We start from the raw sequence: 19,117 nt of genomic DNA, 5'->3' as shown, positions 1-19,117 counted from the left end.
ACGGTGAGTGGCCGCGATGGGGGGGGGGGGTTTGCCAGCTTCCAGGGGGGAGCAAAAATGAGATGCAGGGTCTGGGTTCAAAACTCCCTCTAAGCTGCGGAGTCCCGTGAGCAGAAATCCTATTTGGCGACCTCCTGCCATTAAAGCTGTGAGCAAGCGATCTGGCTGCTGCGTAAATTAGTTTGCTCTGGAGCCATCCCCTTCCTGAGCTAAGACAAAACTCTGTGAGCCAGAGGCTAAAAAAAACTGTGAGCTGGCTCACACTAACTCAGCTTAGAGGGAACACTGCCCAGGAGGTTGCTAACTGTACCCGAATCCAATGCTCCCTCTAAGCTGTGGGGTCTTGTGAGCAGAAATTCTACTTGGTGAGCTATCGGCATTAAAGTCGTGAGCGAGCGACTTGGCCGCTGCATGAATCATTTCGCTCTGGGAGCCCTCCTTCCTGCGCTAAGGCAAAAATCCGTGAGCCAGAGACTAAAAAACTGTGAGCGAGTTCACACTCAGTGTGTGTGTTTCTTTAAATGTTTAGCTTGACTGCAGTAATGTAAGGAGAGTGATAGAGATGAGTATGATATGATTGGCTGATTACTGAGAATGTGGGAGGAGGGGTATCTCTGAGGTGATTCTGTGTGAGAGTCTGAATTGGAGTTTAGCCTGTGTGGCTATATGGGAAAGAGAGTTTAGCCTGTGTGGCTATATGGGAAAGAGAGTTTAGACTGAGTGTCTAAGCCTGTCAGTGAAGTTTTGGTGTTTGAGAGACTGTGTGTGACGCCAAGCTTTGTCAGTTATATTTTCTTTCTTCAACATCAGTTCAAAAATACCCAGAAACATATTTTGTTCTTTTATAAATAAATCATTATTTGTTTTAAACTTATCCCAGCAATCAGAACAGTCCTTACTCGGGGCCACATAGTCCTCTGAAGCGCCCAGACACTGGGTCATTCTACAGAAATAGAGAGATTTGGAATTTTTAATTCCTGGTGGCAGCGGAAATCTACTAAGTTCACGTACACAGAGTGGTTTTTAAAGGAGAAACAGTCTCCCCAATAAGCAGGATGCCACACGCCCCCTTCCAGGTTCCCCCCCCCCGAGTCATCATATCTTCAAGCGGGAGAGAAGGAATACACAGTTCTTGAGGTTTCTGCTGTATCTTTATGACTACTTTTCCCCTCCAGGATGCAGTTGGCAAAGGAGAGGTCTCGGTGGCTTTGCTCACAGGGTTCCCACCCTATGGCTTTCTTCCTCCCAACCTTTGCTGACAGGCCAACTTCTGGCCTCTGTGACAAATAGACACTCCTCTACTTCCCTAGGGTGTCAATGTGAAAAAGGATGCTACAGGAAGGGAAACAGGAGGGGGAAACTCAAAGAGGAAGACCAAAGAAGCGATTGCAAACATGAACATGAGGGGAGAAGAAAGGCTGCATGCGCATAGACGTCACATTTGGGACCTTGTTTGTTGTTTGTTTATGAAAACACATACTCATAGTTCACATATGCATACAGCCTGTTTAACTTACTCGGCTAGAGCAGTAAAACAAAGTTTGTGTCCAGGGGCACCCTCTAAGACCAACAGAGTACAATTCTGGGTATAAGGTTTCGTGTGCATGCACACTTCTTCGGAAGAAAGATTCAGATGGGCAGCCATGTTGGTCTGAAGCTGCAGAACAAAGTTTGAGTCCAGTAGGGGCACCTTTAAGACCAATGAAGTTTTATTCAAGGTATGAGCTTTCATGTGCATGCACACTTCATCAGCTCATGCACATGAAAGCTTATACCCAGAATTAAACTTTGTTGGTCTTGTAGTGCCACTGTACTCAAACCTTGTTAAAAGGCTCTGTGTGTGTGTGTGTGTTTGCTGAAAATTCAGACACCTGTGTGTTTGTGTTTATGTACAGAACACTAGGAAACTTTGGCCCCAGTCACACGGCAAAGTTGCCGCGGGAGAGGCACGGGAGTCCGGTGGATTTTCCGGGCGAACCCGTGGCTCCCCACCGAAGGTGCAGATTAAAAAACTAGTACTTACGAGGTACTAGTTTCTGAAAACCGCGGGCCAAGGGTGGGCGTCTGATTGCATTTTGGTGGACTTATGTGGCATCCAATGCCCATCTCCGCAGGTTGCGCAACAGCACCCAACAGCATATGCGCACAAAGAGCGATTGCTAGTGCGATCGCACGGCGCGGCTTCTGTGCCGCGCTGCAGGATACCCGTCTGGTCTGCATCTCCCCCCTAACCACGGGACCTCGACCGGGACATGTGCTCGGGCGGCCACGCGTTAGTTTCCTCCGGGGCAATTAGCCACGCCTTCCCCCCGCGATATCCGGCCTGTGTGATCGGGGCCTTTATTCCCCATCCCAGACCCCTCTCAATTGCTCAGTCATAGGAAGCTTGGCTTCCCCATATCTATCATGGGAATAACCTCATCAGACGCATCCTGTGCCTTTGAGCCCTTTTCCCCCCATGGTCCATGTTTTCCTGTAGGACAGCGGAGGCTTCCAGATGGTGTCCCTGGTGGAGCTCTCCGAAGTGACCGAGGAGGGCGTGCTCTTCCGTTCTCCCTACGATGGGAAGGAAATCCTGCTGACTCCAGAGAAGTCCATTGAAATACAGAACGCTCTCGGTAACTTGTTTGGTCGTTGGGATGATTAATGCTGCCTCGCCCTCCATAAGAGCCGGTGAAATTTCTGCCTTGGCACCGCGGTTTCCTGCCTATGTTAATAACATTAGGTAGCCACAGACCTGGAAGATGAAGCAACCTACAAACCAGTTGAGCTTATTAGAGGATTACTTGTCCTGTGACTTCTCTTTTTTGATTTATTTAAGTTATTTATAATCTGCCTTTCTCGCTCTGAGTCAGTAGCATATCTCCCTTGAAGATCAAGACTACGAGAAACCCACAGTAACGACTAATTTGTGGACAGGGCCGTGCTCAGTGGCAGCACATCTGCTTGGCATGCCGACGGTCCCAGGTTCAGTCCCTGGCATCTCCAGATTAAAAAGGACCAGGTGGCAGGAGATGTGAAAGACCTCAGCCTGGAAATCCCAGAGAGCCCCTGCCAGTCAGAGTAGACAGTATTGACCTTGATGGACCAGCGGTCGGATTCAGTATAAGGCAGCAAAACGTTCATGTGTGTAAATCGCTTCCATTTAAGCATTAGAGGAGTTTTTGCTACTTCATATTAACGGTTATCCCATCTGAGGCCCATCTGCACAAATTGTTTTCCCATATGTGATTTCGCTCAGCCCCAGCGTCTTGTTCCCACTGTGCAGGCATAAGAGAGTACTTCTTAATGCAACATATATTTACACTGTGTGGAACTCTCTGCCACAGGACGTAGTGAGGGCCACTAACATCTAGAATGAGAACTGGACAAATTAGAGGAGCTATGAATGAAGGAGGAGAGTCTAGATGAGCCTAACTGGATCTTCCGTGTTCAGAGGCAAGAAACCTCAGAGTACCAGCACTGGGTGGCATCGGCCGGGACTTCTTCTGGACTTCTGGACTTCTATGTCCTTGGAAGGTCTCTAACAGGCCGTTGTGTGGAACAGAATACTTGACTGGGTGGGTCATTTGATCCAGCAGGACAGCTCTTGTGTTTGGGAGAGCAATTAAAGTTCGGGGGCTATTGCAATGCCTTTAGGAAACCTCAGGGAGGTTGCTATTTCTGCCTTTGGTCCAGGTTTCTTTCGGAACATAAGAACATAAGAGATGCCAATGTTGGATTAGGCCAAAGGCCCATCCAGTCCAACACTCTGTATCACACAGTGGCCAGAAATACCAGTGCCATCAGGAGGTCCACCAGTGGGGCCAGGACATCAGAAGCCCTCCCACTGTTGACCCCCCCCCCCAAGCACCAAGATGACAGAGCATCACTTGCCCCAGAGTCCCTATCTATACCTTGTGGCTAATAGCCACTGATGGACCTCTGCTCCATATGCTTATCTAATTCCCTTTTGAAGCCATCCATGCTTGTAGCCGCCACCTCTTCCTGTGGCAGTGAATTCCAAGTGTTAATCACTCTTTGGGTGAAGAAGGACTTCCTTTTATCCGTTCTAACCCGACCACTCAGCAATTTTTCATGGAGTGCCCACGAGTTCTTGTATTGTGAGAAAGGGAGAAAAGTACCTCTTTCTCTACCTGCTCTTTCCCATGCATAATCTTATAAACCTCAATCATGTCACCCCTCAGTCGTCGTTTCTCCAAGCTAAAGAGCCCTAAGCGCCTTAACCTTTCCTCATAGGGAAAGTGTTCCAACCCTTTTATCATTCGAGTTGCCCTTTTCTGCACTTTTCCCAAAGCTCTAATATCCTTTTTAAGGTGTGGTGACCAGAAGTCACCTGTCACTCTGAAAACGAGGGTGGGCATCAGAGATTTAAGCCAGGCTTAAACTGAGTTTGGGGCTTAGGAGGCTTAGCCCTGGAACGCTTTTTCATGCCCTGGGTCTGGGCCCAGGAAATGTGAAAACAAGAGTAACCTTTTGCCCTACACGCAGGTGGGTTTTTGCTTCCCAGGTCTCAGCGGCTTTTGCCAATGGGCGTTTGGCCTGTTCCTTCCTAGGCTCGGACATCATGATGCAGTTGGACGACGTGGTCAGCAGCACGGTGAGCGGCCCCCGCGTGGAGGAAGCCACGCTCAGGTTTGTGCTGCCTCGGTCCGCCGTGGGTCACCGAAAGCCAGCCCGACTCGGCTTCGTGGGGTTTCCTCACCTGAGCCTTCTGAGCTGCCTGCTTTCTAGCCAGGGAGGGTGTTCTTTATTTGCTGTCAGTGAAATCTCCCAAACCTGCGTGCTAAATGTGAGTTTGCTACTTGACACGGGGAGGGATTAAAAAGTGGGGTTCCCTGCCAGAGGATGTGGGATTCCTGCCATGGCCACAGGAATAAACAGCTTTCAAAGAGGAGTAGAAAGACTCCTGGAGGACAAGTCTTATCAGTGGCTACTAGCTACTGGTGGCTGAGAGGAACCTCCACATGAAGAGGCACTCAGCCTCTGAGTCCCAGAGCCAGGAGGCAACCTCAGGGGAAGGCCTCGGCCTCTCTATGCCCTGCTTGTTGGTGCTTCAGAGGAACTGGTTGGCCCCTGTGTGAGACAGGAGGCTGGACTCGAGGGACCCTCATTGGTCTGATCCAGGAAGGCTCTTCTGATGTTCTTATCAGGGGAAGACTTCAGTCTCTCTGCCCTGTTGTTTTTTTAACAATATATGTATTGATTTTCAAATGACATACAGACAGAAAAAAACACAAACAGACAAACATACAACGTAGAATATCACCAATATTTTAAACACATCAAGATCTCATAGGGGAAACAATACACTAATCCTATCTACTCACCCATATTCCACTCTCCCCATAATATTACATCTCACGTATTTCACAATAAAACTCACTTATTGTATCTACTAATTTTACTAATTTATTTGTATCTACTAATTCTCAGAGCGGCTTACAAACTCCTTTCCCTTCCCCTCCCCACAACAGACACCCTGTGAGGTCGGTGGGGCTGTGAGAGCTCTTGACAGAAACTGCTCTTTTTCAAGGACAGCTGTGCCAGAGCTTGTGACTGACCCAAGGTCATCCAGCCAGGTGCAAGTGGAGGAGTGGGGAATCAAACCCGGTTCTCCCAGATTAGAGTCTGCGCACTTAACCACTGAACCAAACTGGCTCTCTTTTTGCTCTAGTCAGTGTAAAATGTCTCCATGCCTTTTGCTGCATATCCAATGGACAGAATATCAAGGCCCGTCTGCACAGTGGTTTTTGCAGTAGGTACGTGGACACAGCTGCACAGCCCGGAGGGGACATCTTGGGCACGTGTCACTGGCTTCTGTGTCTGATGCCAGTTCAAAGGGTTGGCATTGGCACCAGCAGAGGTGACTGGCGCTCCTCTCCCGGCTGTGAATGTGTGCCTTGGACTTTGAGAGGACCTCATCTGGGCTGACGGGCGCAGGAAGATTCGTGTCCCAATAACTGCAGTTGGCACAAAGGTAGTTTCCGAGGGAAGCGGTGTCTGTCTGCAATAAAAGAGCCGGATTCGAGTCCCGTAGTGCCTTGGAGGCCAACAAGATTTTCAGGATATGAGGTTTCGAGGGCCAAAGGGTATTTGACTCTGTGGAGTTCATAGCCCCCAAAACATTGTTGGTCTCTACCTCTCCTCCTGCAGGCAGACACCGCTTCCCTCTGAAATGTATTTGTTAAAGGAATTCATATGCTGCCTCTCCCGAGCCCTGTTTGAGGTGTTGGTCTCTAAGTTGCACCCACAAAGAGATGGGAAGAAAAACTAAACCAGTTTGGTGTACTGGGTAGGAGCACAGACTCTAATCTGGGAGAACCAGGTTTGATTCCCCACTCTTCTATTTGCAGCTGCTGGGTAGCCTTGGACAAGCCATAGTTCTTCTGACAAGAGCTGTCCTTGAAAGGGCAGTTGTCCCAGAGCTCTCTCAGCCCCATCGACCTCACAGGGTGTCTGTTGCGGGGAGGGAAAGGGGATTTTGAGACGCTCTGAGACTCCAAGTGAAGAGTGGGGTATAAATCCAATCTCCTCTTCTCTAAACCAACCGAGCAAAATCCTGCAAAGAAAGTTTAGAAAACTAGCAAAGGGCCAAAAGTTAAAAACATCAATAGGCATAGGCAAAAGTACACGTGTTTATTTCAAAAACATATAAAAACCTTGTAGGGGCCCAAATAAAGTCTCATAAGAATCAAAGTGACACATAGGCAAAAAAAGAACCACATGTGACCGGACGTGTTCTGGCCCACAAGAGCCTTCTTCAGAGGTCAAATAGTACAGAATACAACATGCAGCAAAGCCCCCCAGTTGTAAGGCAGTGAACAATTGAAATAGGACCAAAAATGGAATGTTCCAATCTGGAATTGAGTGACACACAAAAAAAATTTGTGCTGCCACAAATGTATCTGGCTTTGTGTCAGAAGCAATTACGTATACTGGAGATAGTAATATCGCCAATATGTACCTTCCAGTTTAGGTCTTAAGAGTACAAATAAAATCACCTTATCAGGGCCAGTGTGACCTCAATACGTAACAGACATATTGCTACTGGGTTTGAATCCAGTTGCAGTTACCGTGATTTGACGGCTGTAGGGTGGTATCACGAGTGTTCCTTTTTCTCAAAACGAGCAGGTCCATTCGCTGGCTAGACAGATGCATCACAGCACACCGGACCCCCGACAAGCAGAATCTGTTTGCCATTATCCAAGGTGGGCTGGATCCCACCCTCCGAACCAAGTGCCTGGAAGGTAAGTCCTCCCCATGCATGCTTTTCTTGCTTCCATGTGACTTAATGCTTCCAGTTGACAGTTTGATGTTGCTTTGTTTGGGGATGAGATCAGAGGAAGGTGGGCTGGAACTCATCTCTGCATCGGGCCTTGGGAAGCCTTCCATTGGCCTCTGTTTTTCCCTTGGGCTTAAGTTACAATCTGAACATGTAGAAAAGAGCAGGAGTCCAGTAGCACCTTAAAGACTAACAAAATCTGTGGCAGGGTATGAGCTTTCCTGAGTCACTGTTCACTTGAGGAAGAAGTGAGCAATGCTCCCTCCAAGCTGTGGTGTCTTGTGAGCAAAACTTTTGCTCTGGAGTCCTCCTTCCTGAGCGAAGGCAAAAATGTGTGAGCTGGAGGCTAAAAAACTATGAGCTGGCTCACACTAACTCAGCTTAGAGGGAACACTGGCAGTGACTCACGAAAGCTCCTCCCCTGCCCCAATTTTTGTTAGTCTTTCAGGTGCTACTGGACTCTCGCCCTTTTCTACTGCTACAGACAGACTAACACAGCCACCCGTCTTGATCTATCAATTGGCCTTCTAGGACTTTTCAGTCCTGTGCTCCCTCTAAGCTGTGGAGTCCCATGAGCAAAAATTCTACTCTAAGCTGCTGGCATTGAAGTTGTGAGCGAGCGATTTGGCGACTGCATAAACTAGTTTGGTCTGGAGCCATCCTTTATGAGGTGAGACTAAAATGTGTGAGACGGAGGCTAAAAAACTACTGACTCAGCTTAGAGGGAACACTCATGCGTCGTATGAAGATCTCTTGCAAAAGACCATCTGCAGCGTTAGAGAATAACTTTTGTGTATAGTGCAGTCATAGACAACAGACCTTGAACACATGAAGCCGCCTTCTACTGAATCAGACCCTGGGTCCACCGAGGTCAGTCTTGTCTACTCGGACTCTCCAGGGTCTCAGGCGGAGGTCTCCCACATGACCTGCTGCCTGGTCCAGGGTCTTCAAGGGTATGTCCGTTGCTTAAATATGTCTAATTTCCCCACTGTTGAACGGGGGAGGTAGGGAAATCGTCTGCAAAAGGAGAGCTCGACCTGAGTCCACCAGCACCTTCGAGGCACACAAAATATTTGCGGTGTGAGCATTCGAAAGGAGCCAGATCTCCCTTCAGTCGGATTCAGTCCCTGAGTGTTCGATCCCAGTCTGAAGGGGGAGTGTGTGCGTGTGTGTTAAGGGTTCCCGTTAAACCAACAGAAAGAAGTCTGAAGTGGTATAATAAGAACAATTTTTAGTAGATCTTCCCGAAACCCCAGTGCCTTTGGAGAGGGCCCCGCTCCAAGAGCCTGTCTTGGCCGAGGGGAGTCTGGTATCCTGAGCAGTATTCCCTCTAAGCTGAGTTAGTGTGAGCTAGCTCACAGTTTTCACAGCTAGCTCACAGTTTTCTAGCCTCCAGCTCACAGTCGGAATTCTCACATTTTGTGCAGAGACTGTAGCTGTGCCGACGGCAATGCTCCCTCTCAGCTGTGGAATCTTGTGGGCAAAAATTCTTCTTTGTGAGCTACTGGCATTAAAGTGAGCGAGCGATTTGGCTCCTGCATAAATTAGTTTGCTGTGGAGCCCTCCTTCCTGAGCTAAGACAAAAATGTATGAGCTGGAGTCTAAAAAAACTGTGAGCTGGCTCACACTCAGCTGAGAGGGAACACTGGCCGACAGCCTTGTGGGCCAGGTGACAGGGTGTCGACATCAGTGGACTAATAGTAACTTTGTAAAAACCTCATTGAGGTTTGCAGTAGCTGCCCCTCCGGAAAACCCCTCCTGGCGCTGGGGGCGTGCCCTTTCCCGGGGGGGGGGGGGATTCCCGGGAGGTGAGGCTCTGCAGTCATGACCGCCTTCTCCTCTCCCTGCCAGAGATGACCAAGCGGGAGGTGCCCGGCTTTGCCATCGGGGGCCTCAGTGGTGGCGAAGCCAAGGACCACTTCTGGAGGATGGTGGCCCTCAGCACAGGCCGTCTGCCCCGGGACAAGCCTCGCTACCTCATGGGAGTCGGGTAGGAGGACGAATCAGGAGGGAGGGGCCATTCTCTTCCTCCGGGGGTCTGACCGGGCTGCTGCCACCAGCGCCGCTCCCTATTAGCCCTGGCACTTCACCACCTTGGGGGCCCTGGCGGCCTGGAATGAAAGCATCAGATACCTTCAATCGACAAATGGTGGTTTGAAACGGCCCTGATTTACTTACTTTATTTATTTATTGGATTTATTTCCCGCCCTCCCCAAAGGCTCAGTTTTATATACAGTAGAAAAGAGGAAGAGTCCAGGAGCACCTTAAAGACTAATAAAACCTGTGGCGGGGGAGGAGCTTCCGTGAGTCTTTAAGGTTCTAGTAAAGGTAAAGGTTCCCTTGCTTGAAAGCCGGTCGAATCTGACTCTAGGGTTGCGGTGCTCATCTCCGTTTCCAAGCCGAAGAGCCGGCGCTGTCCGAAGACGTTTCCGTGGTCATGTGGCCGGCATGACTAAACACCAAGGCGCACGGAATGCTGTTCCCTTCCCACTGAAGTGGTACCTAATTATCTACTTGCAATTTCTTGCTTTTGAACTGCTAGGTAGGCAGGAGCTGGAACTAGAGACGGGAGCTCACTCCGTCATGCGGCATGCTTGGGTCTCGAACTGCTGAACTACCGACCTTCCACAGCCTGCAGTTCAGCGTCTTAACCACTTGAGCCACCGCAGCTCCATTTTTAAGGTGCTACTGGACTCTTTCTCTTTTCTACTGCTACAGATAGACTAAGACAGCTATCCGTCTTATTTTTATATACATCCCAGTTTTTACCCTGGGATTCAAAGCAGCTTTTTGCATTCCCCCCCCCCACCTCCACTTAATCCTCACAACAATCTTGTGAGGGAAGGTGAGGCTGAAAGAGCGTGACGTGCTGTAGGTCACCCAGCAGGCTTCCATGGTCAGGTGAGGGACTTGAACCTTGTAGTCCAACCATTCTAGCCTGATCTCATCAGATCTCAGAAGCTAAGCAGGGTCGGCCTGGCTAGTATTTGGAAGGGTGACCTCCAAGGAATACCAGGGTCATGACACGGAGGCAGGGAAGGGCAAACCACCTCTGAAATGTCTCTTGCCTCAAAAACAAGTCTAGCTTGCCACCTAGTGGTGCATAACACTAAAGAACTAGAACTTCTGGCTGCCAGACAATCTTAGGATCCCCTGGCTATACTACAGACAAAGCCATACAATAATATTTAATTACTATTACACCACCTCGGCCCTGACCATCCCAGGGTCTGATGAGCGGAAGGCAACCCCTTGTATGTTGCCCTCTGCAGTGACCCAATCCCCTGGGCTTGTTTTCAGGGCAGGTAGTTGTCCCCTCCCTGGACTGGATTGCCTGATCTTCTCAGATCTTGGAAGCTAAGCCGGGTCGGCCCTGGTCCGAATTTGGATGGGAGGCCAGCAAGGAAGTCCAGGATCGCTACGCGGAGGAAGGCACCGGCGAGCCACCTCTGTTCATCTCTTGCCGTGTTGGGTTGCCATGTCAGCCATGACTTGACAGCAGAAGTCGTGCCCAGGCAGTGGCAGCGCCGTGTCCTCACCCCCTGCCCCGAGGGACCCCCGTGGCCTGGTTTCGGGTGGACTGTGGCCCAGGCAGAGGGTGGGGCAAGCCCCTTGGGCAACTCCTTGGCTGCCTGCCTGACAGCCGTGTCTGTGCTCTCTTTCCCACGAAGTTACGCAACGGACCTGGTGGTGTGCGTGGCCCTGGGCTGTGACATGTTTGACTGCGTCTTCCCCACAAGGACTGCGGTAAGTAGCCGCCTCATGTGCAGGAAAGGGACTGCTGGAAGAGAGGGCTGTTCCCCCACTCAGTGGGACTTGTCAACTAGACTGGGGGCCATGGTGATGTCCGTGAGAATTCCTAGAGAGCCAAAGAAACCGAGGAGATTTCCGGTAAAGATGCCCGAAATCCACTGACCCTCTTTTGCTCTTTCCGCTTGCAGCGTTTTGGGTCGGCCTTGATCCCCGCTGGCTCCCTGCAGCTGAAGAACAAGCAGTACGCCACGGACTTGAGGCCCATTGACGAGAACTGTGGATGCCCCACGTGCCAGAGGTGAATGCCCCGGAGGCCACGGGGGAGCCCTCCACTTGCAGCTCGTCCCGTTTTCCTCAAGAGCCCCCTACAGGCCAAGTGAAGTGCTGGGCCAGAGGGCAGCTCACCTCCACTGTGGCCAATGTTTCCCAGTGCGAAATGTACTGGTGCAGCTTCCCCAGGGTCCAGCGGGGCAGGTCACAGGCAAGGTTGCAGAGAGTAACCAGAGTCCAGTCCAAAGTCAGGGGTTCCAGAGAGCAGGTTTACTAAAGCCCAGTCTAGGGTCAAGGAGTTACAGGCAGCAAGTACAGTCCGAGGTCAGGGGTTCCAGAACAGCCGGTTGCCGGGTCCATTCCGAGGTTCAAGTTTGCAGAGGTCCAGTAGCAGCAAGGTTGGTGGCTTAGTAGCAAAACGTACTTGTTGCATCCACGAACTGCTGCTTCTCCCAGCTGAATTTATAGCCAAATCTTAACACCCTTGGCAGTCATCCTGAAACTACTCATTTGTCTCTCCAGTTGACAGCTGACGATGGACCATGAGTCTGGTACTTCTCCTTTGTTGCAACTCTAAGAGTCTCTGGCAGCATCAGTGCTGCAAGGGTGTGGGTGAGCTAGGTGGGCTGGGAGTGGCTGCTGAAGACTTGTTTACTGCTTCAGAGCTACAAGGTGTAGGCTGATCTCTTGTTGTTCTCCTGGCTTAGGGCCAGCTGCAGCTGACTGTTCAATTACCGGCTGAGGGCTAGCAGGTAGCTCTTCATTTGAGGAATCTGAGCCTTCACTTAGCACAGACTAACTTATATGACAGCGACTTTGTGGAAGAAGGGCATGGAAGAGCAGTGTCCTTATGGAGAGTAGGGGTGGCGCCAGAGGGTAGCTTACCCCCACTGTGTCCAATGTATCCCAGGGCGACTTTGTGGGAGAAGGGCAGGGAAGCAGCTGTGTCCTTACGGAGAGTAGGGGTGGCACCTCCTGTGTTGCTGGCCTTTGACACTGTGCCTCTGAGCAGGGAAGGCTGTTTGGCCATCAGGCTAGCAGTGATAAGTGCTGGGCTACAGTCTGTATTTGTAATTGCTTCCCATTCTACTTTATTCCTTGCTGCTTGCTCACCATGGCGATGGTTCCAGATGAACATGTGTGTATGGACATAAAACATAAGAAGAGCCCTGTTGGATCAGAACAGTGAGGGTTATCTAGTCCAGCATCCTGTCTCACACAGTGGCCAACCAGCTCCTCTGGAGCTCCACAGCTTAGAGGGAGCATTGTTTGTGACTGTTGTTACCTTGGCTGATGTTGGGTCCCATTTTCTGGCCTTTCTTGATGCCTCACGAGAAAAAACAAGTCAGTTTCTCTTCTCTCGATCCTTAGTCGCCTTCCTCGGGCTTCTGGACACGACCATATTTTGTTCCCCCGTTTGTCTTCTTGCAGATACAGCCGGGCTTTCTTGCACGCCCTCTTCCGCCACGACACGGCTGCCATGCACCACGTGACCGTTCATAATATCGCCTATCAGGTGAGTCCCTCTTCTGCACTGTCTGTGGCCTCAGAGCTGTACCTATCCTTAAACTCTGAAACATGGAATGGGAAGGTACTCCGTGGGTCATCTAGTCCAACCCTCCTGCACAGTGCCAGAATTCAAATGCTTGTGTGCGTTTTTCCTACTGGCAAGGTCACAGGAAAGCTCGGGCCCTTAGGAAGGCAGCACATTTATAGGTTGCACACAGGTGTGATATGGGGAGGGAGTGGGCAGAGGGACGTGACTGGCTTGGTGTAGTGGTTAGGTGCGCGAACTCTAATCTGGGAGAACTGGGTTTGATTCCCCACTCCTCCACTTGCACCTGGCTGGATGACCTTGGGCAAGCCGTAGTTCTGGTAAGAGCTGTTCTTTAAAAAGAGCAGTTTCTGTCAGCTCTCTCAGCCCCACCTACCTCCCAGGGTGTCTGTTGTGGGGAGGGGAAGGGAAAGGAGTTTGTGAGCCGCTCTGAGACACCTTTGGGTAGTGAAGGGCGGGGTATAAACCCAATCTCTTCTCTTCTTCTTTTACCTCACAGGGTGTCTGTTGTGGGGAGGAGAGGGGAAGGGAAAGGAGTTTGGAAGCTGTTCTGAGACTCCTTTGGGAAGTGAAGGGCGGGGTATAAATCCAATCTCCTCTTCTTCCAGAGTTGCTGCCATTGAGGGACATGGTTGGCCAGTATCGGCCCTGATTTCCTGCCATGTTCCATTCCCTCCCCCATCCAGTCCAGGCCCGGTTATTCCTATTCTCCTACCCCCCTTCCCCATTAATTTTGGAAACATAAACGGTGAAGAATTTGATTAACTTGTTTTATTTCAAACATTTATCAGCCGCCTTTCTTCCTCACGGAGCTCGAGGAAGCTTACGACGTAGATACGAAACACGCAGAATAAAACAACACTAAAAACGTAAAACCCGAAATTTAAAATCACAACTCAAGATCAGTGTTCCCTCTAAGCTGAGTTGGTGTGAGTTAGCTCACAGTTTTTTAGCTTCCGGCTCACACGTTTTTGTCTTAGCTCAGGAAGGATGGCTCCAGAGCAAACTAGTTTATGAAGTAGCCAAATTGCTTGCTCACAACTGTAATGCCAGTAGCTCACCAAGTAGAATTTTTGCTCACAAGACTCCACAGCTTAGAGGGAACATTGCTCAAGACCGCCAGCGATCTTAACCAGATGCAGTCCCGAATTAAAAAACGCATCTTCAGCTGCCTCCTAAAGATCAAGAGTAGTACGCCATAGTCTGGGATTACTTTTTACTAGAAAAATGTACGGTCTTCTTCGACGAGAGCCGTAATGAGAGGGATTTGTACAATCCATCGGAAAAACTGTCACATTTTTTAGAGAGAAATGACCTCTTGATATAAAGTTAAAAAGCAGTTAACATTCTTTTCATAGTCAAAGTTCGGTACTTAGTCAGCTCAGTCCATTTCTTTGAATTGCCTCCCGATACAAAATATCTATGTAATTAGCACTACTCAACTAAATAGTATAAGGGCACGTTAAAAAGTATTATTGAACTGTGTTTTTTTAGAATGCTTTTCTTAACGTCGCTCACCAAGTTGACAATGTTTGTCTTGCTCTGTTAAACATTTGTAAATTTTAATAAAAATAATTTTTAAAAAAAGAGTGGGGGGAGAGCCAGGCACACCTCTCTAGTGAGGTGGTGCCAGAATCGTGGGGCTGTCGCTGAAAAGGCCCCGTCTCGTTTACCCACAAGACAAACTTCTTTGCCGGGGCAGGAGCACGTGAGAGGAGACAGGCCTTCAGCTTGTATAAATTTGTGCATAAGCAACTATTGCACATACAACTCATATATATTGTCCTGCCAGTACAGTATGGGGACATCACTTATTTATTTATTTAATCAGATTCATACCCCGCCCTCCCAGCCTAGGCAGGCGCGGGGCAGCTTACAGAAAATCAGCAGAAACATTTGATAGTATAGTAAAACATTTAAAACAGTAATAATAAGAAGAGATTGGATCACTCCCCCGCCCTTCACTACCCAAGGGAGTCTCAGAGCAGTTTTACAATCTCCTTTCCCTCCCCCTCCCCACCACAGACACCCTGTGAGGTGGGCGGGGCTGAGAGAGCTCTGACAGAAACTGCTCTTTTTCAAGAACAGCTCTTATCAGATCTATGGCTTGCCCAAGCTCATCCAGCCAAGTGCAAGTGGAGGAGTGGGGAATCAAACCCGGTTCTCCCAGATTAGAGTCCGCACACTTAACCACTACACCAAACTGGCTCTCTGATTAGAAGAAGAAGAAGAAGAGACTGGATTTATACCCCACCCTTCACGACCAAAAGGTGTCTCAGAGCAGCTTACAGACTCCTTTCCCTCCCCCTCCCCACCACAGACACCCTGTGAGGTGGGCGGGGCTGAGAGAGCTCTGACAGAAACTGCTCTTTTTCAAGGACAGCTCTGACAGAACTATGGCTTGCCCAAGGTCATCCATCCAGGTGCAAGTGGAGGAGTGGGGAATCACACCCGGTTCTCCCAGATTAGAGTCCCTGTCCTCCCCAGACTCCATTCCCAAATCTCCAGGAGTTTCTTAACCTGGACTGGGCCATCCCTCCCCTCATCCCCCAGAGGTGGCCAAGGGGAACCTGGCAACCCTAACTAGGGCTATTTTAGCGAGGGAAGGAAGGGAAAGGTGGAAAGAAAGCAAATAGATGGGGAAAGGGGGGAGGGGGAGAACCTGGGGAAAACCTAATAGATGGGGAGAGAGAAATGAAAGACAGGAAGGAAAGAATGTCAGGCTGCAAGGGAAGCAGCCTGGAGTGGGGTGGAGCAGCTCCCCAGCCCCTCGTTTCCAGCTCTCACACCTCAACTGAAAGAGGGAGAGAAACAAAAAGAGAGAGAGGGACAGAGAGCGCACCAACACCCACACTGGAGAAAGTGAGCCCAGGATTTTCTGTATCCTGGAGCAATGTGCTCCCTGCAGCACAAGAGTTCCTGGGGCTCGCTTTCTCCTGGGTGGCTGGGTGGGTGCAGCCCTGGGCTGGTTTGAAGCGTCACCTTCAAGCATCTCTTTGCACAGTGTCCATAATGAAGATCCTAACCAATCCCAGCTCCAGTTCTAGGTTTGCAGTGTTAATGGGACTTTTTGCTGCCAAAACTTGAGTTGGGTTAGGAGTGTTACATCAAAGGATTCGGGCTCCCCCCCCCCATTGTTTGGGTTTTGTTCCTGTTGGCTGAGATGCCGAAGAAAGGTGTGCACCTGATGGGGAAAAAGTCTTTCTTTTTCTGCTACAGTTGAACCTGATGCATTCGATCCGGGAGAGCATAATTAAGCAAAGGTTCCCACAGTTTGTCCAGGATTTCATGAAGACCATGTACAGCAACAGAGAGAGCTACCCGCAGTGGGCCACAGAAGCCCTGGCTTCCGTTGGCATTGCTCTGGAGTAAGAGGTACCCGAGACAGCAGGAAGCGCTTCTCTCCCTGCAATTGCCGGTGTTCCAGGATCCTTCTGCTTACAAGCACTTCTCTCCCCAACAAGGGTTTAGACCTGCTCTGTGCCGAAGACGTCATTCTTCCCATGGAATTCTGGAGCGGAGTCTGAGGAGGTGCCTCTTCCGCCTGTCGATCCACAGCAGCAACATGTGTTGCAGATGCTCAGTGCTTAAATGGGGCTGCTTGGAAAGTTCTTGGAGTACATTTTATTTTTTTAATACTTTTTATATAGAAACGTAACTCAACTATTCAGCTTTTTAATCCTCTAAATCTGCCTTTTCCTAAGGGATTTGTCTGTATCTGCATGGGTGGGGTGGGGTGGGGTGTGCAATTAGCAGTCTGAGCCCTGCAGAGTCTCAGAAAAGTGTCTAAGTAAATAAAATTGTACCATTGAGCACAGTCCATATCCCTACAGTTTCGTTCCTTTCTTGTGGTTTGTTTGTTTGTTTTTGCAGGAGGGCTTTTGGGTACGAGGGCTCCTTTGCAAGCAACAGCATAAGAAGCATGGAAGCAGGGGCATCGCTAGGAGCCGGGGCCCTGCTGTCTGGTCCCATGGCATTCGCGCTCTGGGGTCCATCTTGTCCCCCATGCGGTCTAAAAAAATCTACATGAAGCTGCTGGGAGAGACAGTCTGGGGATTTGGGGAGAGGTGCCACCAATACACACGTGATCCCCATCTCTGTTTCTCCATAATGGTCGGGTCCAACGGGTCTGCAGAAGTTTTGAAGAAGGGAGCGGGATGGACCAGGGCCAGTAAACTCGATCCAGACAAAACTGCCTTGCTGTTGGATCAGTGGCAAAAGCTGACAGAGGGGTCAGCTCACCTGGGGGGGTGGGGTAGCACTCCCTCTGAAGAAGCAGGTTCACGGCATGGGGGATGCTGCTGTACCCTGGCCTTAGTTGGAAGATCGGGTCTCCTTTGTTTCACTTAGCCCCTTTTATCAGCTTCGACAATACGCCAGCTATGGCCCTAATGCATGATCCTGCGATGGTGATTCCTGCACAGATAACATCCCGGTTAGATGACTGTAACCCACTCTACGTACGTCTGCCTTTGAATGCTGTTCAGAAACCTCAGTCGGTCCAGAATGCTGTAACCAGGTTATTGCTGGGAGTTGGATACAGCGATCCTATCGCTCCCGTGCTGGAAGATTCATACCGGCTGCTATTCTGTATCTGGATGTAATTCAGAGTGCTGGTTCGTACACCATATAAAGCCCTAAATGGTTTGGGACCAGGGACCTGGAAAGGACACGGCCTTGCTGTCTGTGCCCCGCCCTGCCGAGTTAAGGCAACCAAGCACGGGGCTCTTTTTCTTTTTAATCACGATGCCAGGCTGAGGCATATCCAGGCCTGAGGACACTCTTATTGACATCAAGTCGGCTTGCAGCTGGTTTTATGCCCTTCCTGAGTTTTATGGAACTGTTATAATCAGCCTGGGTTTGACTGTAAAGGTAAAGGTAAAGGTTCCCTTGCTCGAAAGCCAGTCGAATCCGACTCTAGGGTTGCGGTGCTCATCTCCGTTTCAAAGCCAAAGAGTCAGCGCTGTCCGAAGACATTTCCATGGTCATGTGGCCGGCATGACTAAACGCCAAGGCGCACGGAACGCTGTTACCTTCCCACCGAAGTGGTCCCTATTTATCTACTTGCAATTTCTTGCTTTCGAACTGCTAGGTTGGCAGGAGCTGGAACTAGAGACGGGAGCTCACTCCGTCATGCGGCACACTCGGGTCTTGAACTGCTGAACTACTGACCTCCACAGCCTGCAGTTCAGCGTGTTAACCACTTGAGCCACCGCAGCTCCGGGGTTTGACTGTAGCTGGTGATTAATTTTTGTGCTTTTACCATTTTCCTATATTTTACGACTAGGTAGCATATAAATTACCGGATCAATAAATATATACTTAAATATTTATCAATTACCCTGCTTTCTACTGCCTCCATTTACTTTTAAATTTAAAAAATTTAACCATTTCTTCTTTAGATGTGTTTTATTGTTGAGATAAAAAAAGTCTCCTCAGCCTCAGAACCGAGGTGAGGAAAAAACACAGAAGACAGCAGTGGACATCCTCGCTCCGCAGTGGCAAAGAGAGAACTGAGGGAGTAGCGCCCCTCCTCCTGGTCACGTGAGCGTTTTGGTGGGAAAGCGCCAGAGGGAGGAGGGACACTCCTAGTCTATTAGAAAGCTTGGAAATCTTTTCCGTGGCTGGCCTGCGACTGCGCAGTTCCCACGTGGGACTGCACAGAAGCCACGACAATGAACTATGGATGGAGGTTCGTGACATTGTACAGGAGGCAGCAGTCAGCACCATCCCAAAGAAAAAGAAATGCAAGAAAGTGAAGTAGCTGTCTGATGAGGCTTTACAAATAGCAGAGGAAAGCAAAGGCAAAGGTGAAAAGGAAAGATTTACCCAACTGAATGCAGATTTACAGAGAACAGCAAGGAGAGATAAGGAGGCTTTCCTGAATGAACAATGCAAAATACTAGAGGAAAGCAATAGAATGGGAAAGACTAGAGATCTCTTCAAGAAAATTGGAGAAATCAAGGGAGCGTTCCATGCAAAGCTGGCCATGATAAAGGACAAAAACGGTAGGGACCTAACAGAAGCAGAAGAGATTAGGAAGAGATGGCAAGAATACACAGAAGAACTATACAAGAAGGACCTCAATGTCCTTGACAACCACAACAGTGTGATCACTGACCTCGAGCCAGACATCCTGGAGTGCGAATTCAAATAGGCCTTAGAAAGCATTACTAACAACAAAGCTAGCTAAGGTGATGGTATCCCAGCTGAGCTATTCAAAGTCTTAAAAGATGGTGCCGTTAAAGTGCTGC

The 19,117-nt window shown here is 49.6% G+C and overlaps 1 protein-coding gene across 1 annotated transcript; it reads left to right on the top strand.

Moving 5' to 3' along the window:
• The first annotated feature begins 2,382 nt into the window (after positions 1–2,382).
• On the top strand, positions 2,383–16,591 carry QTRT1 (queuine tRNA-ribosyltransferase 1). Its single transcript, XM_015410448.1, has 8 exons — positions 2,383–2,618; positions 4,557–4,635; positions 7,135–7,250; positions 9,137–9,275; positions 10,957–11,032; positions 11,227–11,336; positions 12,740–12,824; positions 16,083–16,591. The coding sequence occupies exons 1-8, from the start codon at positions 2,498–2,500 to the stop codon at positions 16,233–16,235; spliced, it is 879 nt and encodes a 292-aa protein (XP_015265934.1). The 5' UTR covers positions 2,383–2,497; the 3' UTR covers positions 16,236–16,591.
• Positions 16,592–19,117: the final 2,526 nt, after the last annotated feature.

The sequence above is a fragment of the Gekko japonicus genome, unplaced genomic scaffold (genome assembly GCF_001447785.1).
Source record: "Gekko japonicus isolate JY-2015 unplaced genomic scaffold, Gekko_japonicus_V1.1 scaffold2068, whole genome shotgun sequence".
Classification (NCBI taxonomy): Eukaryota; Metazoa; Chordata; class Lepidosauria; order Squamata; family Gekkonidae; genus Gekko; species Gekko japonicus.
This window is presented reverse-complemented; position numbering and strand designations above follow the sequence as displayed.